The sequence below is a fragment of the Talpa europaea genome (assembly GCF_964194135.1).
Source record: "Talpa europaea genome assembly, chromosome: 2".
Taxonomy (NCBI): Eukaryota; Metazoa; Chordata; class Mammalia; order Eulipotyphla; family Talpidae; genus Talpa; species Talpa europaea.
The window spans coordinates 21,941,087-21,966,766 of NC_140068.1; the positions used below are offsets into that span (position 1 = coordinate 21,941,087).

At 41.0% G+C, this 25,680-nt stretch overlaps 1 protein-coding gene across 1 annotated transcript in view; it reads left to right on the plus strand.

The window, feature by feature from the left end:
- Positions 1-2,068: 2,068 nt before the first annotated feature.
- The window catches only part of MAP7 (microtubule associated protein 7), a gene marked incomplete at both ends in the record, with an annotated part of 137,057 nt that continues 113,445 nt past the window's right edge, over positions 2,069-25,680 (plus strand). Inside the window, one exon of the mRNA XM_084228666.1 lies at positions 2,069-2,201. Within this exon, the coding sequence (XP_084084792.1) occupies positions 2,069-2,201 (133 nt within the window). The remainder of the gene's footprint in view (positions 2,202-25,680) is intronic.

The window sequence follows — 25,680 nt, forward strand, 5'->3', positions numbered from 1 at the left end:
TTGTAGACCTGCTGCCAACTAACAGTTGACTTGAGCCAGGAATTTTACTTCATTGCCTCAGTTTCCTTGAAGGTAGGTAAAGTGATGCTGATACAGGTGTTTTCTCAGTCCTATGGAGTATTCTATTTTATTCCAAATACCTATTACAGAGTTAAACTTTATCTGAAATTTCCTGAATTTCTTCAAGCCATAGATCTAAACACATGTTAATTAAATCCCCAAGCCTTTAGAGGGAGAGATTTCAGAAGATTAATTTTTTCAGCACGGATTTGCTAACCATTTAGTACATCTCCAATGCTGGGCCTGGCAATATGAATAGATTAAAAAAATAGAAGTTTTCCTTGTTAGAGTTGATAGTTGAACTGTAAACAGCTTGAAAATATTTACACACCAAAAATGGACTAGTTACAACAAATGTTTTATAAAATGTAATAAAGCAGCTGATGTTTATTAAGCACTTCTTACTGCTGGCAAGACACGCATATTTAATCCTTGTCCTTAATCCTTTAAGGTAAATGATGTCGTTGCCCCAATTTTACCAAGAAAACTGATGCACTGAGAGAAGTCAAGTGAATTGTCTGGAGTTACTCATCCACACAGGGATTTAGAAAGGACATTTTGCTCAGAGTCCCTGGGTTTCCCACTTGAATAAGTAGGTTTAAGTTTTGAAAAATAAGAGTGTTCAGTGGAGGGAGGATGGGATTGCCTTTGACTAGATTTTGATTAAGTGTAGAAAACAACAAAAATTATAAATTTGGCAGCTAACATTTTAAAAAATCATTTGCTGTAAATTTCTTTTTTCTGCATATAGCATAAATCTTAGGCAACCTAGAAGCAGTTTTAATGTGAGAAGGTTTATTTCAGGAGAAAACAATAATCACATAATTGTGTGCTTTGGAGAAAACAGTCCAAAAAAGAACTTAAATTGGGTCAAGTCTTGAGAATTGCTGGGCACTGCTGGTAGTGACTTGCCCAGAACAGTGGGGGGTTGGGGAGAACTCTCTGGATGGAATCGAGGCAGTCTTTTTCCTCTTTGGTGGATTGTAGTAGCTCATTTCTGTTCTTTTGACTTGCAGAAAGGGTGACCCCATAGTGATATAATTCATGTTCTGTGAGAATAGGCATAATTCTCCCTACCTGTCTTTACTGCAGGGTGGAGGTGTATGGCTGTGCTGTTTATACAGACTCTGGGAAAGAAAGCCAGGAAAGCAGGCAGGTGTTCCTGAGTGCAAAGTGGGGGTATCAGCCATGCCTCTTTTCATCCAGGAATTTGCAAATTTTGTTAAGATAGAAAACCTGGCCCCCAAAAGAAAAAAAAAATCCTTCTTGCCTTGAACAACTTTGCCTGTACTGGAACATCTGCTGCTACTTATGCAAGTAATACTACATTTCTCCTCCCATCCTGCCGCTCCTGCCTCCGAGAGGAAGAGGGAGCTGCCCAGTGAGCAGACGGCTGCGCGCCTCACCCTGTAACCCTCTGCTGGTGAGTTCCCAGGAGCTGCATCCCACAGGCTGCAGCTTCTCATGCTGGATGGAGCCGCTCCCTGTCCTTCTTGGTTAGGATATGTCAGGTTGTCAGGACAACTGTTAATGGCAGCTTATCCTATTTTCCCTGTGCTGTGCGGTGTATGTTTTACTGGGCAGTAGCAGGAAGAAGATTGGGAAAAGGTGCCGCAGCAGGACGAGACGCTGGGATCTGATTGATTGAACAGGTTAGGCAGTGGAAGGAGACTGCTGAACCTGAACGTCTTTGAAAGGGTTTTTGTGCAGAGGGGGAGAGAGAGAGGGAGAATGTGTGTGTGTGTGCTCCAGCCAGCACACGTGCTTGTGGGGAGTGGGAGGGGGCTTGAAGGGGGGGCTTGCTGCTAGGTGAAGGGGGAACAGCAGGGCCTCAGTTGCCAAGTGGCTGGTAGTATCTGTCAGCTGTTTGCACACTGTTTACCCATAAGGGATCTATTACAAGTGCTCAAATGAACCGGCGGCATAGGAACTAGCAGCTTCCTGGGAGCTGCAATTACATAGCATATATTTTTAATACAATAATAATTAAAAAGCAAGTAGCAGCAGTATGCCTGGATCAGCTACAGCTATCCGACAAGAGAGACTGAAGAAGACCAATTCAAGGCCAATTCCTCTTGGTTTATTCACCATTAATGAGGAAGATGAACAGCAAAAGAATGGAAATTCCAGAAGACCAAAAGGTATGCATTAGCTCTACCCTTTGGTCGGAGCGGGATCCAGCCTGTTTCCCATACTGCCCGTAGTACATTTTCTGTGACCTCCCTGCAGTTTGCTCATGGTATTTACATGCTCTGTACCTCTGTGCTTGCATGCATTAGGGAACAGATTCTGCAGATTTGGTAGGTTTCAGGTCAGCTGCCTTTATGACCGGTGCTAATTTCTTGATCTAGACAGCTTTAATTTTCACATGTTCACTTATCCAATGACTCTGCTCAGCAGGAGGAGAAAATATGAGTTAACAAGGTTTCAACAAACATCTCTCCTCCTTCCTTAGGTGTCTCAGACAGTTTCTATTTACATTAATGAGGCAACTTTCTCCATGAAAGGGTTGCGTTAGATAAAGTAACTGAAGAGTGCCACATTTCCATGGGCAGAGGCTCAGGATTTTACTTGCTTTACTAGACTGAAATACTGGGTACCTGAAGAGGAAGAAAACATTCAGGATCACTATAAGGGCCAAGCCAGGACCAGGGAGACAGCCTTGAAGCTTTATAACTTCTGATGATAACTCCATTAGTAAGCATCTGTGTAGAGGTTACAATGTTCTGGGTAGAGAAGGAGGAGGTCTGGGCTGTTCTTTCCTAATGATGAAATGGAGCTGTTGGCTCCGCCAGCTTCTTGAGTCCCCATGAACTGCGTCCTCTTTAGCTTGTCATGGCCTCCCTCCCAGAGCTGCAATTATCCATCTGAGATGCCTACCGCGTGCATTTTTGAAAAGGGGCTTTAGAGCTTGCATTTTAATTTTTTTGGCATTCTAATTCTTGCAGTTTTCTTCCCCCAATATATAAACTGTTCTTCTCTTAGCCAATAGGTTATCAGTTTTGTTGTTTCTCTGTGCTGATTAAATTTTAGCTTGTATTCAAGTTCTTCTGTCGCTGAGTTATCAAATTCTCAGAGTGATGCAGAGCACTGGCATGGCAAAGCATAAGCAAATATTTAAGCAGTAGTAGAATGAGGGTCTAAATAGAATCCAGTGTCTGAAGACAATTGGCTTGTTTTTTATAGCTTCTTGAATCTTATTTATTCTTACTAAGCATAATTGAAACTGTTTTAAAACCAAAAGTACATGTTTATTTCAGGGAAGATCTAATAAGTAAAAAGTACTGTAGTTGATCATTATTTTACTGTCAGGTGTAACTTTTATCTGAGAACCAAATGACCTCAAGAATCTAACAATGCTATGAATGGAGGGTGACTTAGGGGATTCTTTTGTTTGTCCATTAATTAGGCAGGTGAACCAGAGAATGCTCTGGATCAAAATTCAATGTTTTAAACTGTTAGTAGCAAATTGGTCTCCTAGGAATTGGTAACTTTTAAAATTAATGTGAATTTATTAAAGTGTGTCCAGTGAGTATTTTTAGAAATTCTTGATTGGTGGCACTTTAGGATAGCCAGCTATTTTTGTTCTTAGTAATTTTCTTTAAATGCTATTCCTATCTTTCTCCTGTTTTATTTTCTTTAGTATTTTATTTAAAAAGAGGGGTGAAAGAAGCAGATGCTCAAGAAAGTCTATTTGTTTTCAGCAATATATACATCTTTTGGATAACAGAGACTTAATTGAAGTCTCTGTTACTATTTTTCTTTTCCTCTCTTTCCCCACACCACAGGAGGAAGGGAAAGAAAAAGACTAGGAACATAAATTCTGTGCTGACAAGGATGTGCAGAATCTCTGTATATCCCCAAATGCCTCTATTTATGGACAGATTCAATACAATAAGTTTGGGTGTCTTTAATGACTCTTGATGAATAAGATCATTGGCTTTGGTGTTTTAATTTCTCTTCAGGTCTATCTCAGCAATAGGAATATCCACTTTCTAGCCTAACTGTCTGTCAGTAGAACAGTGATGGAAATAGTCTGTGTCTACCCTGCCCAATGCCATAACACTAACCACACGTGACCAGAAGCACACAAAATATGACTACTGCGATGGAGAAACTGACTTTTAAATGTTATTTAACTTTAGTTAATTTAAACTTCAGTAGCCACATGTGGCAAGTGGTGACATTGTTGGACAACACAGTGCTAGTGTGACCTTCTGAATTTGCATCCTCTCGGCTTTGTTCATTCTTACTGCTTCCTGGTACCAGATAGGGTTGGGTCCTGAAATGAATGTGGTTATTATGAAGTCCATCATAGAGCAAACTGACCCTTCGCTGCAAGAAAGCATGGTGACCTGCATTTACAGACAATTTCATGTTTCTCTTTCCTCTTGAAATGTTATTGCCTGCTCAGAATATTATTATAGCCAGTTACTAGTTGCCTCTTTTGCCACTTTTAATGGACTCCATTTTCTAAATTATTATTTCTAAAATATCATAGCAAGATGACATGCAGGTTATCTTTTATATGTAACTATTAAGATAAGCATTCAGAAAATTTGTTTTCCGCCTACTCCATTGTCTAATCAGCCAAGTGTGCTTTCATGCTGAGTATCTTTGTTCTATCATTACCAGGAATAAAGAAGATTGCTATCTAAATTTAATAAGCTAAATGCTGCTGTCCAGGACTACCCTGGGTTAATGGTGAGTGGAATCTTTCTAGGGACTGGTACTATTAGGTGACCCTCATAATGAACTCAGTAGGAGTGAACGTGTCGCCTGCCATCTGGACTCCCAATGTGGCTTCAAAGTTACTTGGTGGGGTGAAACTGGAGTTTGGCTAGCTGGTGGCTAGGTATATTCTGGAATGAGCTATTACTCTGCCTTGTAATCAATAGGAATGTAAATGTTATACATGTCTTCCTATTTTTTAAAATATTTATTTATTTATTTATTTATTTATACAAGCACTGGGTACAGTCAAAAGTGCGGGAGGGTGAGAGAATTCACCAGAGCAGGGAACAGAACAGGTAGACCGATGAAATACACTGCTGAGGGGAGCAGTGGGCGCAGAAGGAGAGGCCTGTGTGCCATGTGGGACCCTCTCCGGTGGCCGGGGATCGAACCGGCGCTGTAGAGGCTGCCGGCAGCTTCGCAGCCCAGCGCTCAACTGCTGCACCACCAGGGGAGGCCCCTTCCTATTTTTGGTGTGTAACATTTAAATCATAATTGGTCATGCACTGGGCTTATGCTGCTGTTCAAATATCTGGAAACTGGGCTCCTTGGTGGCACAGGGGTTAAAGACACAGCACTATCAAGCTATGTTGCCAGCCACTGCAACATGAATTCAATCCCCAGCCAGGGAGCTAACCCACATGGCGCAGCAGACCTTTCCCGTCTTACCTGCTACTCCCCTCAGCAGTGTATTTCAGGAGATCTGCCTGTTCTGCTCCCCACTCTGTCTCAGGTGAATTCTTTCACCACCCACATACCTCTCTGGCCTATACCCCAGTTATGTATGCATAAATAAATAAATCTTAAAAAAAACAAACACAAATATCTGAAAACTCATGCCTCAATGTAATGCTGACCTCAATATTTAGGAGATTTTAATGCTGTAGTGGCTAAATTCCCCTGGATAGGATTTCAAGATGAACCTGTACTCTGATGAATTTTGCTGAGCACAGTGTGATTATTAAGTATTAAAACATTTTCTCCCCAAACTAACATTTGTTAAGTGCTCACCTGTACAGATGACTCTCCTGGGGCACTGTGGGAGTGATGCATAGATAACCGACCTGGATTCCTGTTCTCAGAAATGGTAACTGTCTAGTGGAAGAAGACAAATGCATACAAATAAAGCTAGAGTGTAAAGGACAATCAGGGCAGGAGCTGAGAGTGAAATGAAATTACCTGTGCACACAGCCAGGCCCTTCTAGATTATGGAAGTCCTTCTTAAGGGCCCAACTTCTCTTTATAAATTGCTTGCAAAGTGTGTGTAACATTTTTGAGCAGGGGTAAACTTAACATTGAAAATAAGTTCTCACAGGCTCTGAAGGTCTGTCATATGAATTCTAAGAAATGTGGATACTGTTAAAATCATCCTTCTAAGGCAACTAATTTGAATACTAAGTGTGGTTGTGTCTGATTTGTTAATTGTATTCCCTCTATCGCACAGCATTTATCTAATAGTATCTAAGCAGTGCTTCTAGTGTGTTTTATTGGTGCTTTCCCTCATCTTAGTCGTCATTTTCTTTGGAAAAAATGAAGGTGCATCTTTTCAAGGTGATATTGACTACTCTGTTAATATGGGTTAATGCCTTCACTCCTTTACATCAGCCCATTGCAGATTAGAATGTAAAGAAATACAATTTCTGCTTATCTACATAAAAGGTGGAATTTCTGCCAGTTAAGGTTTCCAAATGCAATCCAATCTGCCATTTACCACTTGTGTTTTTACTGGCTAGGGGGTGTTCCTGTCCAACTGTAATGTCCTCTCTGTAAGTCATGAGTCTTTTTCCTTAGAAAGAAGTGCAAATGCCATTCGAGAATCATTCTCACACATACTACTTTTTTCCTTTTCCTCTGTTGTTCTGTAAGACTGGGACTCTTGGCTCTTTCTGGTACCCTTGGCTCTTTCCAGTGTCCTTATTCGTGCCATGTCAGGACAAAGCAAAAGGACTTAGTAACTTTTATAGCTGGTGAGGCAAACGTCTGTTTCAGAAGAAAAATATCAAAGATACCCATTATGAGGAGATCTTAAAGGCAAATTGTTATTAACATGACTTTTTAAAAAAGATTTATTTGCTTTATGCATAGAAGAACTGGGGTGTAGGCCAGAGGTACAGGGGGTTAGAGTGGGGAGCAGAACAGGCAGATCTACTGAAATGCACTGCTGAGGGGAGAAGTGGTCTGTTCTTCCATGGTTAGCTCAGGCGGCAGCAGTGATAACATTGAGACTTAACCGCTATGCCACTCGGGAGGCCCTGATTGACATAACTTTTATTTGCTAAAAGGAACCTAAATATGTTTCACGCAAAGCATTTATATAAACATGAGAACAAGGGGTGCCAGGAACAACACCTAATGTGTGGCTTGGGTTGTCTGTAAATACCTGAGAGTCGATGAGTGTCACTGTCTCCCAGGCTTTCTGCTATAGAAGTAGAAGTTGCCATATATATCACTGGCTCGAGAGGAGCATGATCTAGCCTGCACACAACCAAAGTTTTTGAAGTGTGAGGGACTATCAGTAATGGAATTTACTTGCTTTATATGAAACTAAAAGATTTAGAGATTCTGTTTCTGTTTCCAGACTATAATGGATAGGGCTAAAATATTGATAGCTGACTGCTTTGGCCATAGAACCAAACATAACTAAACATTTATTAGCTAAGAGTCTCCCAGCTGATAAATCTTAGATTTATTTGTTGGAAAGTAAATTGAGTATCCATTTCCTCTAGCTTCATGTCTTAGCAACTTTAAATTTAATTTACTGTTACCGAAAAATTACCAGGTGACTTGCAGGCACTTGCACCAGGGCTTGCATTTGCAGAACTGAATAACTTCATACATAGCAACAAAGATGATGCACTGAGAGTCCATGATAATTCTCAGATCGTCTAGGTTTTTGGGGCACAATTTATGTTACTTTATGTGTTAGGCTTATGTTTTAGATTTGCCCACTTCAAAAGGCAAGTCAGACCCTGTTCTACCTTGGGTCCAGGTACAAAGACCCAAAGTGTATCAGAGATGGGACCTAGGACATTGTGTAAGAAGTATTTACCAGAGCACTGCAGGATGTTTTTTGCTCACTGTAAAATGTAAGTTCTGTTTTTTAGGTCATCTGCCCAGCAATGGTGTGTCAATAAGAAAATTCTAGTTGATTCTGTCCATTTCAAAGAACTTACTATCCCAGGTCCAGTATGGGTTGGACTTTAGGAGTATAGACCTTGGAAAATTATTTTCATCATTTTTGATCTTGAATATATATATGGTTATTGGTTCTAGATTCATCCTCAAGTTAAAGATGCAGGCAGGCCTAATCAAGCGTAGCAAGGTATCAAAATGATAGGCTTTATACTACCTGTCACCCTAAAACCATCATTGGGAACAATAGTACAATAGGTGCCACCTCTGTCCTTGTCACAGGATGACTTTCAAGCTGAGGAGTTGAGTGCATTGGTCAAGGAGTGGCTTGGAGTGGGCTAGCAGGTTGTCTCTGTCAGCCCTTTTTAAAATCTTCCCAAATATCTAGTAGCACAAAAACTAAGTAAATATGTAATGTTGAGCAAAATTTCCCCTGTGCAAACATACTGTTACCTCTGAGCCTCTGTATGAAGCTATAGAAGTTTGGTATCTTAGTGTCAGGCATGTCAATTCATATGGGGAAAAAGTTTAGCCAGGTTGACTGGTAGAGAGTGGTCACAATCCAAGTTTGCCAAAATGAATAGAAACTCAGGCTAAGTTTGGGATGAGAGATTGTGATGTGAGAAAAAGCACTGCAGACAGAATAGGCAGGTTACTGTTATTTCCATGCCTCAGGTTCTCAGCTGTGGAACAAAATTCATAAATTCCTGCTCACAGGTGGTAGTAGGGATCAGAGATAATATGAGTGCATTCTCTAGAAAATAATTGGGGCTCAATCAGTGCCAGTTATAAAAATGGTAATTTGTGACCAAATGCCCCACATTTTGTGATAACTTCTGTTGACATTCTCTCCATCTGTCCTAGCACCCTTGTTGGTGTCTTTATTGCAGAGTTTTGCCCTGGTCTGATCTCCTACCTTGTATCTTTTTGTGAATGAAAATCTCCAGGGTTCCCTCTTCTGGGAGGCCCTTTTCATGCCTGCCCCATGACAGGCATTTGTGACCATGTCCTTCCCCCTGTCTGTTCATGTGGATCAGAAGTCCTAGATGTCGGCAGGATTACGCATTGCGATACCCTGTAATTTGGCCCTATGAAGTGAACCTGCTTGTTTCAAATCCGATTAAGGGAGTGTACTTTTTATTCCTTAGGATTAATGGAAAACTTTCAGAGGTTTTAGTCTGCTTTACTCAGGGGGCAGTTGCTGTAGTCGTCTGCCATCTTGGAAACCAAAAAGAATTTTTTCCCTTAAAATTAGCATTTTATCTTATTTTCCTTCTAGGATGTGTGTATGTGTGTATGTGCATGTAAGTAAGTCACTTACTGGAATTGTCCAGACATGTGGACAGCTTTCTGCCAGTGTTTAGGTTATAGGCTCTCACATTTAAGTTCCAACTTTATGCAGGCTGTTTTCCTTTGCTCATGTGCTCATTTTCAGCACCAAGGCTTCTTGTCCTGGGTATGGTTAGCTTCTCTCTTTTATTTATTTCTCTGTGGAAGTCTTATTTCTCTCACTAGCCAGTCAGCAGGACATACAGCAAACATTTGGTGAAAGCACCATATTGGAAGTTTTGTGCTGCTGTTATAGGAGCTTCCTGCTGCTGCTTCGCCTCCTCATGAGGTAGAGAATCGTCCCAACCAGGGCTCTTTCTTCTACCTGGTGTCTCGTCCTCCTTCTACGTCACTATACCTGGTAAACTCCTACTTGTTCTTCTGTTTATTTTTTTTTAAAGTTTATTTATGCATACAAGAACTGGGGTGTAGGCCAGTTGGGGTGGTGGGGGATGTGTATGAAACAATTCACCAAAGACAGAGTGGGGAGAAGAACAGGCAGCTCTCCTGAAATACACTGCTGAAGGGAGCAGCAGGAGAGACGAGAGGTCTGCTGTGCCATGTGGTTTAGCTCCCTGGCCAGTCAGGGATCAAACTCATACTGCAGTGACTGGCAATAGCTTGATAGCACTGTCTTTAACCACTGAGCTACCAGGGAGGCCCCTTGTTCTTCTTTTTAAATGTCACTTATGACATTGCCCCCAGATCAGGCCAATTTCCATGTTTTCAGCTCTCATAACATCCTGCCCTTGTCTTTCCTTGCTCCAGCAAATTGTAGATTGTTTGGTGAGTAGTTAAGTGTCTCCCCACTATACTTAGCTCTGAGAGAGCAATGAGTGTTATGTCCGTGCTGTCCCTCACAGCTAACCTGGGGCCTAATGTGTAATTGAATCTCCCTAAATATTTGATGTGGGCTGATTAAGACAACATGCCAGCATTGCCAGAGAAAATGAGGGAGGCTTTTCCAGGCCTTGGAACATTCTGGAGTCTGGACTTTGTTCTGAATCTGGTAAAGGCCTGGAGATACCAGATCAATTGTCATCTTGCCTGGTGATATGAGGATGACTGTTGTATTAAAGACCTTTGTCCACTAGCCTTACTGCAGGGGTGCCATGATGGTGGTTTTCTGCTAGAATGGTAGGGCTGGGAGAGTCTGCAGACTCCGCAGTGCCTGACATGGTCCCAGTTCCAGTGCCAGACCATTCCAGAAGCACCTTCTACCATCATCTTTCCTTGAACTGCCAGAGTGCATTATGAAATGTTCATTTTGGAATTTGTAGTATATTCCCCACGTGGCCATAGTTTGAAGTATTATAAGCATTACCTCCTTTTTGATCAGTTGCAGTTCACTATCATGATTATAAAGCTTGAATTCCAAGCCAGCAGGAAATGACATAAGAGCCAGATCCTCATTGACTTAATTAAACCTTCTGTGATCTCTGCTGGGTAGTGTCTCCCACTCTTCACCTGCATGTAGGAGACAGAAGTAGAGCCACAGCTAGCTGAGCAGTCCAGTGTGTTCCTAGTCACGTTCCTGCTAGTTCCCCACCCATTCCAGTTCATCTCATTAAGCTACCCGCAGAAATTTTCTTTTATGCCTCTCATAATACTAGGCCCAGAAAAACAGGTTCTTTGTTGGGTAGATGGTTCCTGGTGCAGGCCTTTCAGTCAGCAGCTTGTAAAGATGCAAAGTAGCAACTGAAGCATTAGGATTCAAACCCTCACTCAGCACTCTGGGGTGATACACTAGGCTTTCTTTAGGAATCACCTTTTCTTTGTAGAGCTTGTTATCTCTGATTCTCCTGTGACTCTGCAGAAGTGCCTCCTTTTCTAATACTTACATGGTGTTGTTCATTATCTGATAACTTCCCCTGCCCATCCAGTACTTTAGGATATGGTTACATTAGCATTAGCATGAATTAGAAATGTAACTCCAAACTGACCAGTTAGGTCAGTCAATCTAGCAATGACTTCCATTGTCAATCAACTTTACAACCTGTTCTCACAACCCAGGTGACTTTGGAATCCTCTTCACAAGTTGCAGTGACTGACATCAACTTGGAGGCCCCATGGCCTTCTCTTCAACTCTGCTCAGCCAGCAATATGGGTCTGTGTTGGGACTTGCATCCACTCCTCCTATGATAGCATGCACTCAGAAATTCCCCGAGGCACCTGCAAATTTCAGATTCAGCAAATACTGATTTTGTGCCTATCCCATGCTAAACTGTGTGCTAGGTTAGTTCCTGATCTGAGAGCTCATCCTGGTACCTGCACCATAGCTGCACACCTCTGCATCCCTCACATTCTACAGGACCCCATGGCTCCTGAAAACTTTGTGTTTTCACATATTAGTCTTTGCCTTCTTTTTCAGTCCTGGAACTCATGGGTTACCATTTCTTTCTTTTTTTTTTTTTTTTAATAATTTTTTTTTAAAGATTTATTTATTTATTTATACAAGCACTGGGTACAGTCAGAAGCGCGGGAGGGTGAGAGAATTCACCAGAGCCAGAGCAGGGAGCAGAGCAGGCAGGAGGACCGAAGTACACTGCTGAAGGGAGCAGCGGGCAGCAGGAGAGGTCTGCGCGCAATGTGGGACCCTCCTCCGGTGGCCGGGGAGCAGCCGGGGATCGAACCAGCGCTGCAGAGGCTGCGGGCAGCTTTGCAACCCAGAGCTCAACTGCTGTACCACCGGGGAGGCCCAGTTACCATTTCTTTCATGCACTACAGCAATGCTTGGGCCTTCCTTGGGGGCTCTGAGTACCTCCCCCACTCAGGCCAACCCATTTCATATTGGGGTTGCCCTGTAACACCGCCACATCCTGTTCTTTACACTGCTGAGTGTCACTGTGAGAGTCCTAAAGTCAAGCTGCTTGTGTCTGTCCCTCTTTTATGCCCTCTCACCACCAGATGAGCCCTTACTGCTGCCAATCAGTTGTTTTAGTTCAACCCATCACAGCTAGTTCCTGCTCTGGTGTCTCATCCACTCTACCTCACTCTTAATGTCGGTCACTTTGGTGTCATTATTAAGAATGTATTAAATTAGGGCCTCCCTGGTGGCACAGGGGATAAAGACAGTGCTGTCAAGCATTGCTAGCCACTACAGCACGAGTTCAATCCCCAGCCAGCCAGGGAGCAACCCACATGGCGCAGCAGCCCTCTCCTGCCTTGCCCGCTGCTCCCCTCAGCAGTGTATTTCAGTAGATCTGCCTGTTCTGCTCCCCATTCTCTCTGGTGAATCCTCTTATACCCCGCAACTCTGGCTTACACCCCAGTTCTTGTATGCATAAATAAATCTTTAAAAAAAACAAAGACGGTATTAAATTAGCTTCTAGGTCTTAATTATTCTCTTGAATAGAGGGAAAAAATAGGTGTGAAAGACACAACCTATATTGTTTTTTTTTTTAATTTTGTTGTTTTTATTTTTTAAGATTTATTTATTTATATTTTATTTATACAAGCACTGGGTACAGTCAGAAGCGCGGGAGGGCGAGAGAATTCACCAGAGCCAGAGCGGGGAGCAGAGCAGGCAGAAGGACCGAAGTACACTGCTGAGGGGAGCAGCGGGCGGCGGGAGAGGTCTGCGCGCCATGCGGGACCCTCCTCCGGTGGCCGGGGAGCAGCCGGGGATCGAACCGGCGCCGCAGAGGCCGCGAGCAGCCTCACAACCCAGCGCTCAACCGCTGCGCCACCGGGGAGGCCCACAACCTATATTATTGTAATCAAAGTTCAGCAACAGGAAAGAGAAGAATGAGGAACTCCTATTTTCATTCAATATGATTTTGAAGAAGGACGAGGGTATGATTTAAAAGGGGATGATTGGGCACAGTATTGGACTTAATGAAACCCCAGAGTGAAAGGATGATTGCAGTTACATGGCCAGAAATACTTTTCTCATGAAACTTAAAGATAAAAGAAAATGGAGTGTTCCATGTCCCGTGTGAGGATTTCTTGATCATTTTCCATGGATCATTACTGCTCTAGGGTGCTTCATGAGCAAGTTGACATAATTACTGATCTATATCTTCTTACTTCAAGGGAACAAGATGAAGAACAAGGCCATCCTATTTCAAGCGCTGTGTTAAAAAAAAGCAAAGCTTTAATTCAGGACTTTTAGTGTTTTCTTGAATTCCTTTCTTCAGACAGTGTTGTCACAATCACTACAGCGGAGGCCTGTCAGTCATACCCAGTGTCCCAGATTTGATTCCTTCGAAGAATAAGGACACTTTATTTTATTTTTTTAAAGATTTATTTATTTTTATACAAGAACCAGGGTACAGGCCAGAGGTGCAGGAGGGTGAGAGGACCCACCAGAGACAGAGCAGGGAGCAAAACAGGCAGACGACAGAAATACACTGCTGAGGGGAGCAGCAGGCATGACAGGAGAGATCTGCGGCACCATGTGGGATTCTCTCTGGCCGGCCACCTGGCCAGCCAGGATCGAGCCCACACTGCGGAGGCTGCGGACAACCTCACAGCGCGGCACCTAATCCTCTGCACCGCCGGGAAGGCCCAGGACACTTTATTTTTTTAAAGTTTATTTTTATTAGAACTGGGGTGTAGGCCAGAGATGTAGGGGGATTCACCAGAGACAGAGTGGGGAGCATAATAGGCAGAAATATACCTCTAAGGGGAGAAGCAGGCAAGACGAGAGGTCTGCTGGACCATATGTGGGTTGGCTCCTTGGCAGGTGATTGGATTCAAGCCATAGAGATGATAGCAGTGAGAACCCCTAAGCCACCAGGGAGGCCTGACACTTTAACAGCAAAGGTAATAGGACATTTTTTTTGTTTGTTTGAATATGTTACTATTGCATTTTTCCTTTAGCATGTTTGCTCTTAAGACTTTTTACTGTGATTTTGTGTGTGTGTAAGTTGAAGTAGAAAAAGGGGGGAAAACCCTCCTGGATGAGCCTATAGAGCTTTTGGCATTATCTGTTTTTAGTATCACCCTGAGACTGAGTTCATTCTTCTAAGATGCTGAAGAAGAGCAGGCCTCCCTGTTCAAAACCCTACCAGGGATACTGGATTGATACATAGCTTAGGACAACTAGGCAGAGTGTGCTCAAGTTCAGAATGCCTGGTATCTGATAGGTTAAGAGATTGAGGAAAAACTTTCTTTTCCCTGATGAGAAGATAGCCTTCCTAGAATCACAGTAATGCTCGGCATTCTTGTGATATGACTGCTCTTTGCTAGTGTACTCTAGAGTGTCAACCAAATTTTTGGATTGGTAAAATGAACAAGTCAGGTCTTAATGTCCTAGGAGCATGTCTGAAGTGTAAAATTGGGGATTGTATGTTAAAATATTGAGTTGCAGTTGCTCACACCTAAGCAGTGTCATCATAGTATCGTGGAGGCAGTGGTATAGGTGTTAAGAACTTGAACTCTGTAGCCAATTTTGTCAATTCAATAAAGGTACTGAATACATCTCTGTCTGCTTGCTAAATCTTCAAGTCAGGGGTGATGGGCAACTTCTCATAGGTTGTTAAGGCTTAGGTGGGATAACAAGTAAAACAATGCTTGAAACTCTGTACTGCACACTAAGCTAGTGCAGAGTGAATGTAAGTTGTAATGAATGTTACTTGGAAAATTTTTTAATTCAATGGCTTAGTAGTTCTGAGAAACCAGCACTTCTGAGAAGACTTCTACATTTTGGGAGACTTGAAACATTAAAAGAAAGGTGTTCCTACTGTATGAGAATTAAAGATTATTTTGCTTCTCCTTTGACATTTTTTTTTTCACTTGAAAATAACCTCAGATACCTAGTGACCACGTACCTGTAACACATTATTGGAACTCGTTATCCTTGACATCTACATTGTGAGTCAAACAGCACTTTCTATCAAGCACTTGTAAGTAAGACACTAAAATGTGTTTGAAATTATGTCATTGTGTTCTGAAGAAAGAATTCAGGAAAGATGTTGTTACTTCATGACTGGATAACTCATTTTCACCTTGTTGTAAGGTTATAGAATTGTTCACTATTTTATCCCTAGCTTTGGCTTTAAAAAGAGTTTATAATTTATAATATTTTGAAAATAATCATTTTAAGAAAAAAAAAAACAAAAAGTAGACCTAACATAATGAATATCCATATACCTACGACCCAGGCCATTTAAAAAAAAACTTTTAAATATAGTAAAATGTCTACAGGAAATGAAATACTGTGGCTAATGTCAGTTTCTTGTGTCTCCTTCCATTGTTTCCTCCATTTCCCTTCCCCAGGACTTCCTGTATTTCTTGAATTCCTTTCTACAGTTTGTTTTTGTGCTTTTATTACTTGTATATATCTATAAATAATATCATCTCTGTGCTTACATTTATATAAATTATATTAACATCTCAGTTTGAAATTCTGTACTTTTCTCCTCACCCATGTGTTGAAATATCTTTCCAAAGTGACCAACAGAGTTTGTCTGAATGGTCGCCTTAGAATTCTGTTCATGTGACTTTATGACAGTTTCTTTCTTTAATACAATTTTACTGGAGTTTATTTACTATTCCCCAGTTGATGGAAATGTTGATGACAGTTTTGTTTTGCCTTTTTGCTATCAGAAGACACACCACAAAAACCCTTTATAGACTTGTCCTTGGGCAGATGTGCAGGTGTCCGTGTGTGCATTCTTAGAAGTGGTATGTGCAGCACAGGCCAAATCACTTCCAAAATAGCTTTATCAGCATCTTACCACCAGCAGTGCAGGAGGGTCCACATTTCTCTATATCCTCGTTTAGATCAGATTTAGTATGACTCTTTGATTTTTGCCAATTGGATGGGTATGAAATGCTATTTGGTTTTAATTAGCAAAATTGGATGCTGGCTAATGCAGTTTTCAAACCAGAGCAGTTGTGTAGGTGTTTTCCCCCCTAGGGAAGGGCAGGGAAACTGCTGCATCAATAATCTGGTTTAAAGATCATTGCTCCTGGCAGGTAGGCAGAGTCACTGGGGGAAGAAACAGATGGCAGCAGCGCTGTGCAGATCTGAAGGTAGGGCAGTTGTCTTCTCCATTGATGGGGGGTGGGAGGCTTCTCTTTGCCTTTTCAAGCACCTGGATCATGGGTCTCAGCTTTTTGGCTTCCCCTTCTATCCCTTTTGGTCATTCAGCATCACTCTATACTACTTGGTAGCCAGAAAAAAAGCAAAGTATATAAAAGTTAAGTTGGTCTCTTGATAAAACAGATTGCACTAAGGTTTCAGGATGAAGAATACTGGTGGAGGGGAGGGGAGAAGCATTGTTTGTGGAAGATTTCTAGGGAGCGCATGTGTTGAAAACATTGCTTAAAATCAGATTTAATAATTGTTTGTGGCTTTCCATTATTCATGTAATCCTTGAGCCTGATTAGCATTTGTAAAGTATAAACTCTACAAATGCAAGGCATTAGCATGAATAATTAAAAGGTAGGGAGTTAGCTATAGGAGACTGTGGGTTTTCTTTTATTATGGTGGAGGCTATTTTTGCAACAAGAGGAAACTAAGACTTGTGGACTGCTAGTCTAGAGACTTCAGTAAAGCTCTCAGCTCAGCCACATGTCATGATACATTGTATGGTTGCCTTGTTTTCCGGGAAAAGTAAAGTTACTTTGCTGGGGAAAAAAATTAGCCTCTTTATCAATTATATGGGTATAATCTGAATTCCCAAGAGGAGAGCTCTACTGCTCATTAGCATATCAAGCTAAGCATAATTGTTATTGTACTTATTCTTTGAAGTTACCTTGCTCATTGCTCTAACTCATTGATTGAGGGCCCATAAGCCCCCACAGAATACCTTCCCCAAATTTTGGGCATTTCTCTGGGAATATCTGAGATGCCCCCTCCATCCCAAAGGCACCTTCCCTGCTGGTGTCTGCAATGCACTGCCTCCACCACTTATGCTATAAAGTCACTTTTCCCAAACTGGTGTTCTCCAGGTCACACCTTCTGCAGGGTATGCTAGCAAGGGTGAATCTAATTCAGATAAATTTGGAGAATACATTACTTTGATCCAGGACTTGTAAGAGCATTTGATGGGCTATTATGAATCATAAGAAAAGAATTTATTTGACTTATTTGGCCAGAAGATAATTTTGTGTGGGGTATGTGCATATCTATTACACAGAGCACACACCTCATTAGGAAATTCTGTCTTGTGTGTTTGCAAACATGCAAAGTACAATTTAGGGTATTCTTCATTTGCTCCCACATGGTGCCAAAGTTGTGAACTGGTCTGTTGCAAATAGTTGAGTTAGATTTCTAAAAAAAATAAAAGAAAAATGGCTTCTGGTAGATTGTCTAATAAACCCTGGTGTATGAATTTCCAATAAAGTCAAACTTGGACCTTTGTGACATAACAAAATCCTATGAACTGAGCTTAATTGCTAGTGAAAGATGCGCCAAAAAAAAAAAAAAAAAAGATATCTCAGCACTTACTGGATTTGCTGTGGAAGCTGGAAGCTGATACTACCTCAGTGAATGCCAGATTCTGGTTCATGACCATGACTGTCTCTGGCCCTCAGAATTCATGGGAAGGATTGTTCTTTCTTCTGCAATTTCTCATACTGAGCTTATGGTCCTCTATTCAGATATCCCATGCAGTAGAGGAGGGAAAATTTGTGATGGTAACTTAACTGATTCTACTGGAGCTTTATCAGGGGGCTACTTTGTAAGCAAGTCATGGATCTGTTTATTTTCTGTATTCTAAGTAGAAGTGCAACAAAATCTAAATCAGACTGTACTTTGACCATCTTTAATCTACTTCTTTAACATATATATAATAAAAGACATTTGGATAAATAACTGGAATAAAATAAATGATATGTAAGATTAAAGGGAAAGGAATGAAAAAGAAGATTGGAATTTTTCCATTTCCAGCTTTGTAGTATTCAGTAACAGAAATGAGAACCAACTCTCTGAATGGCACATTCACTGTGCAAGAGGTCCTGAGGGAGCTTCTCCATGTGTTCTCATTTAATTCTCACAGCCTTTCCTTAAGGGAGATACTTAACCCCATTTTACACAATAAAATACTGACACCCCTGGGTGAAGTAAGTAGCCAAAAATAACACAGCTCGTAAACAGTGGACCAGCATTCAGACCCCTCTGTCAGACTCGGACTCCAAGCTGTCTGCATGCTATGATGGAATGAAAGTACCAAAAGGGAATGACTCTTTGAATTCACATCCAGTGTAGTGTACAAGAGAAATTGAGACTAAGCCAGGTCAAGTGCCCAAAGCCTTAGTGTGTCATGTCGGCTATTCTGGTCCTTTTGGCACTGAATTATTAGTCAGATGTGGTAAACTATTTCATTATGCAAAGGAATAAGGGAACATTTTTAGTTTATCATGCAGTTTGGAAATATTTATTTTTTAATACCAAGACTCTTATGATTATTTATAGAAAATTGCTATAATACAAAATTTGTTAGAGACCAAAGTCCACGATAATCAAATCATTCTGATAAAATCACTTAGATATGGGATTATTCCTCTCTTTTTCTGATTTGGAAAGAAGGCGTTCCACTTTAAAATCTCCTAGTGGCTATACCACCTGAGATGTGCCTTAACATATTCTTAAATTTATGTTATGTGACTGTGCCAGGGAATGTTTCTCTTATGCTTTATAAAAGAGCAACTTACACTCTTATTAAAACAAACACTTATTATTTAAGACTGGAGCTTGTGGTTGCTAAATAAACCACAACAGATTTTGGAATACCTGCTTTTCAAGGGTCTGTTAGGTCAGAAACTTGTTTCTTTGCTTTTCAAACTCCTCTAGGAGCGGCTGGAAGCCCTTAGATACATAACCACCAGTATAGCACTTTGCTACCTCAGCATTCCTATGCTTAAAGGAAGATAGTATCTCGAAGACTGCTTTCAACCCCACAAGAATTTATTTGGAGTTAATTCCAGAGTAATGCAAGATCATTAAAAGGAATTTTACTAAAGTTGATTCAACTCTAGGCAACAGTTAGACAGATCCTCCACAAATGCATTTGAATGGTAGGATTCATTGAAAAACAAATCAAATATTAACAGTATGTTCCATAAAGAAGAAATTAAGTAGGAAAATACCATTCAAAGATACCAGGTAGAAATTGAGTAACAGTTTTCCTGGCCTGGAGTCCCTCTGAAATCTGTGGAATTTGAAACTTTTATTGGAATAATTATTTAACAATTGCCAATATTTATTGATCATTTGCTATGTGCCAGGGTCTTTGCATAGATAATTTTATTTTAATCTTCATAATAATCCTATGAAGGAATGAGGTAACTGTTAAAATCTGATGACTGAAGTGATACTCAGTGGTCAACTTGCTCAGGATCACACAGCTAAGAAGGACTAGATTCTGAATTTGAATCTAGATCTGTCTGACTCTAGAGTACACATTCTCAAATATTGCTCTTGGTAGGTTGCAACAATGGCCTGATTTTATAAGTGTCTGTTTTTTCTTTCCGTGGATCATTTTCATTGTCTGTGTTTCAGTTGCATGTCATGCCCTTCTAATGCTCCAGGCAAGATCCTAATCAAGTTTTTTGGAAAAGATGCCGGCTTACGTAGTCTGTGCTTCCATAGACCAGTATTAGGTGATTGGTATTAGGCTCCAATAAAAACAGCTGGGCCTGTCTTTGGAGGATTCTTTAGCCTTTGGATGTCTTTGTCTTATCTTTTGAGTTCTAGCACATTTTAACCACTTGCTAGACTTCTAGATTCTGAAAACGGTTCTGGGGGTGAACTTATCCTTTAATACTCCCATTCCTCAGGTTTTCCCTGTTTTCTGAAAGTAGAATGTTCCTATTAGGTAGGTTTTTTTGGGGGGTGGGGAGTGTTATTGCCATTTGTTTATATGGGAAATATTTTAAGCATTCCCAGACCCCAAAAATAACCCACCAAATCATACCCAAAAGTTAAGGGGGGCGGGGAAGAGACCTATAAAAAAATAATAATCAATAACCCTGAATGTAGACTTCTTATCTTCAGCACATGACAGAGTGACCTCAAGGCTTTCTTCCTTTCCCTGCTAATAACAGTCCTTGCAGGTAGAGTCGGCCACATGATTTTGCCCCTGAGAGGAGAGTGTGTTCTTTCTTCCCCAAGTCTGGAGGAGCCCACGGGGCTGGAAGGCCCCATAGCTGCCCTTGCTCTCTCCATCACTTTTTTCATATGACAGACCTTTGATTGCATTTCAGAACTTCCCTATAAGGTTACAATTTATTTGCCAAATCAACGCAACCTGTGGCTATTCTGTATTTCTCAAAGAAGTAGCTTTCTGCAATGCAGAGAATGGCAAACTATATCCTATCGCCAGATCTGGCCTGTTTTTGTTAAGAATGGCTTTTTATATTTTTCTTTATTGAGGTAAGATATAAAATTTACATTTTTAATCATTGATAAGTGTACAATTGAGTGGCACTCAGTACATTTGGTTTTTTACATGTTACAAGATTGCAATCACATCATCTGAAAGTCTACAACATTTACTGCTTCACCTTTTAACAAAAAAGGTTTGTTGATCCTTTTGCCTGTGGAAATCTGATTGTCTTGATCAAACGAGCCATCTGTGGGCTTGAAGAGCTCCAAGTTTACTCTTTTACTATTATCAACTGTATAACTTTAGGCAAATTACTTCATCTGTAAGCCTTGCTTTTCTTAAACCCTGTAAAATGGTGGTAATAACAGTATTTACAGTTATCTTAAGAGTGGCAGATATGAAGCACAATCTTCAGATACTTGAACAGGGAATGAGCTGTATTAGCTTTTGTTTATGCCTTGTCCAGAGAAGGCTGCTGAACCCTCTTTCTCTGCGAGGTGAAGCACTGATGGAGCCTAAGAGCTGCTGTCCACCTTCTCCCATAATGAAGGCCAGCCTAAGGCCAAAGCTAGGCTGATGAGGAATCCAGGGCTAAAAAGCTAAACAAAACAAAAAATCAGAAATGGAAGCACTATCCTGGTGACTTACTGAATTTTCATATCAAACTGAAGCCTTTTTTTTTCTCTGGACCTGTCAGTTATGAATGCCCTTTACTGTTTAAGTCAACTTGAGTTTATTGCTGCTTAAGTTAGACATGGTCTACATTAGCCTGCTGGGACTATTCTAAGAAAACATCACAGATTGGTGCCTTAAATAACAGAAATCCATTTCCTTCCAGTTCTAGAGATTAAGAACCCAAGATCAAGATGCTGGCAGGGCTGGCTTTTTATGAGGGTCAGTCTCCTGGACTTGTAGATGGCTCCTCTCTCTGCATCCTCAGATGACCCTCCCTTTGTTCCTGTGTTTCCTAATCGCCTAAGGATTCCAGGCCTGTCAGATTAGGGCCCATCCATATGACCTCACTAACTAGCTTACCTTTTTAAAGGTCTCCATATACAGTCACATTCTGAGATTTTGGGCTTAGGACTTTGGCATGTGACCGGGGTGAAGGTGTTTGGGAGGGAGCACAGTTCAGCCAGTACATAGTCTAATTGATTTTTACAATATTCTGCATGTATTAACTACTCCTGAAAGTGTTATGGTGCAAAGAGAATGGGAGTAAATTGTTTGATTTGGGTCAGTCTACCCCTCCATGGACCTGGGTAGGGATGATCCCATATGGCAAAAGGAGAGTGTTTGGGGGACCACAATGTCCTCTACAGTGTTCAGCTCAATTGCTTACACAGAATAAGCATTCATGATCTGTCAGCTTGTTAGTGCTGTTATTATTGTCGAGAAGTGTAAGCTGTTTTTAGAAGGAAATTTTGCAATTTATCTTCATGTTCAAGCTCCAGAATCATTAGTAAAAGATTTGTGTAGATTTTTTTAACCTTCTCTAAAATTTGTTATATCATTTTTTAAAAAGTGAATTTGCTTTTAGAATGGCAAGTCCAGGAAGACTCAAATGGTTATGTGTGTATTTCTGAACCTCCAATAGTCATGATATTTAAACCAGCCCAAAGGGTGGGATAATGCACCTAGAAGACTCTGGGACCTCCCAGTGTGCCATCACCAAGGTTAAGCTGACAGTTCTTAATACAGTTTTTTAATGTGATCCTGGCAGTCAAATTCTGCTAAATATTAGAGAATCAGTTAACTATTTGTATTCAGCAAACCATTCTAAGACTTATCTTAAAACAACAGCACTTTATTACTTTTGATGATTCTGTGGGCTAGTTTGCCCACTGGGTTTTCTCAGGTTCCTCCTGGACAACACTGAGTTAGAGGGTCAGTGGGAAGGCCTGTGATTGTTTCACTCTCTTGCCTGATTGACCATGGTGACTGCCCCAGGGCACCTGATTTCTCCATCTGGCTCCTCGTCTCCAAGTAGGCTAGTTCTGTTTAGTGAATCTCAGACAAGCCAAAGCAGAAGCCACAGGGCCTCTTCAGGCCTGGCCTTGGAAGTTACACAAGGTCACTTCTGCCTTGTACAGAACATGGTCAAAGCATATCACAAGACCAGCTCAGAAGCAAGGAACAGGAGAGATCCTCCTCCTGGGATGAGAGAGAAAAGTTGAAGGAGCCTTGACTCAAGGTTGTTCACCAGGGTTATTATTTGGACGGTCTGCCTGCAGCTGCTAATGTTCATTGACCCCAAATGCATCTCTGTGATTGTGATTTGTGTCGGTTACAGATGGGAAGGTAGTTCAGGCTTGTATGCAAGTGTATATCTATATTTTTTCCCTCAGAGTATGCTTTTAAGTGTGCTTATGTGTATATTACTTTTGAAAATGTACTACATGACAGGTTTGTATTTTAGTTTTGCGCCCACTTGGTATAATTATAGCCAACTTAGGTTCTCCAACTGGGCTGTACAAATAAATGCCTGAAAAGATTAATATGAATATTTGCCAGAAGTTGCAAAATGCATCTCTCCTAAATTGATTTGATAAATCTTTGATATTCTAGATGATTTCAAGATGCACACATACAGATACAGTGTACACACTTGCATAATTATGAACAATTCTGGATTTCAGAGGCATTTGTGTATTATATAAGGCATTTATGTTTTAAGTATATCATCATATGTATTTGACATGTAAAACATTTAAAGATACACAGATACATACATAGTGAATATATATGCATTGACTCATAGGTGCAACCACCCAAGCCAAGTGACCAGATGGTTTGTGGGATCTCTCTGCACAAACAGTTACATCTCTTGCATAACCCACCCATTCCCCCTACCTCTTGTCTAGGACTCTGTTTTCTAGTTCCACTTCCAAACATTCTCCATCCATTTCCTCTGGACGAACACACTGACATAGCTATAGATGATTGTGAGCATCCTGAGACACACAAAGCCTTCTGGGTTTCATTTCATTCTAGAATAGAACCAGTGTATATATTATTCTGAAATCACTGAAAGAAAATTGGAACTGTTGCTTTCCCATCTCCCTGTTCCTGCAGCAGAAGGTCCCAGGGCTTCCTGTGTCCCTAGGACAGCATCTGTTGTCCCTACATACAGGCCCTGTGTGTCCTCTCCACCTATCACCATGCTGGTGGCGAGTTCTGTAGCCTTGGGTGTTCTCTCAACAGATGGATTTCAGGTTACAGTATAAGAATCTAAATGCAGATTTCTTTCTTGGTTAAATAGTAGCTTAAGAGGGACTCCTTAAAATGGCTGAAATCCACAAGATTCATCAATCTCTGAAATTATATGCGAAGTATGTATATGTCCTTTTGTGCATTTTTTTAATATTTCTTTGTTTATTTATGCATACAAGAACTGGGATATAAGCCAGAGGTAGGTGGGTGAGAGGATTCACCATGAGAGTAGGGAGCAGAACAGGAGGATCGACTGAAATACACTGCTGAGAGGAGCAGCAGGCGAGGCAAAAGTCTGCTGTGCCATGAGGGTTGCTCCCTGGCAGGCAGGGGATGGAATTCCTGCTGCAGTGGCTGGTGAGAGCTTGATAGTGCTGTCTTTAACTTCTGCGCCACTAGGGAGTTTCCCTTTTGTGCATTTTTTTCTGAGTAGAAAGTCTCTAGATTTCAGCAGATTTCCAAGATGACATGTGACCTAAGGAAAAGGTGAAAGGGCATAGGAGAAAAAAATTATAAATGATTTCACTTTGTATCACTGGGTCTCCTGTGCTTACTTCTAGCACATGGCCCAAGAGTAGAGAAGAGGCCAGGAAGAAAAGAAAGGCTTGCTACCAATAGACCGGGGTCATGCTCCCAATCCCAGCAAAGGAAGAAAAGGGAAATAGTGAGCACCTTCCATGTGCCAAAATTTGGGCTAATGCTCTAATTTTTCGTTTTCTCTTCTCCCATACTTAAGGGCTGATGCAAAGGTCTAGTGATGAATAACTGGATCCAGATTTGAATATTGGCTCTCAATAGTGGCTTATTTACTAAATTCCCATGAAGATTAGGGATTAGTTGTAGAAATCTCAACATTCAGTAAATGGTCGCTGTTATTATTTTATAGATAAGGTATTGATACATGGCCATTGGTTGTGAGACCAGAAAGGGGTTGACCCTGAGATAGGTTCCCCAGGGCTCTAGCCAAGATGATCAGCCCCTGTGTTTCCACCAACTTTCCTTCCAGGAGCCAGAACCTCCCTTCTTACTCCCTAGGTTCCTGCAGCCATAGCTGTTGCTTTGGAAGTGGAGAAAGCTCTGTCTTCCTACAGCATGGGGAAGCTATGTCCTTGTCAGCTAAGTTTGAAACTCTGGCCCATAAGAAATACTGCTGTGTGGTTGCACAGAAGACAGTACTTGATTTAGATTGTGAGTCAAATAGGCTTTAGTGGGCTAATATAGTGGGTTAGTCTAGAAGTTGAGTTAGAATAACGCATGTATATTATATGATGTTTCTGTGGTGGGAACTATTTTCTGAATTCCAGTTAAATGTCCTGTATCATATCCTGGGGACCATTTTTATATGAAAGTTAAGGTCTTGAAGAATTGTTTTCTCAGGCAAAAAGGAAAAGAGACTCAGAGAAGCTTAATGTTGAAAAATATTGATAATTTTTTCCCATTGTTGAATGTTAGTTCCATGTGGCTTGGATGTGAAACTTGTCCTACTTGTGTTTTAGTTGCATGACATATGGAATGAAGGACACAGAAGAGGCTGCTTATTATTGTCTCTACTTTCACTACCACTCAGCTTCTTTTCTAACCAGAGCTAATTAGGAGCTGCTACTATGAGTGAACTTAAGTAATCCCTGGGCCACCATGGCATGAGTTGTGAAGCCCATCTTGCACATGTTTTCTTCTTTTGAGGGAAGAAACTTTTTCATGAGCCATTTATTTCCTTTTGACCCCAGCTCTGGAGTAGGGAAAGATAGATCCAGTGTGTTTATGTGACAAAGAAGTATGTCACTAATACATAGTTTGGGGACGTCAGGTTATCCTTTATAATTTGTAACATAAGAAGCATTGAAACTATTATAGCTTATTATTTTAATTGTTCCTGAAACCACAACATGTCTTACAAATTGAGCCCTCAATAAGACAGCAATTTTTAAACTGC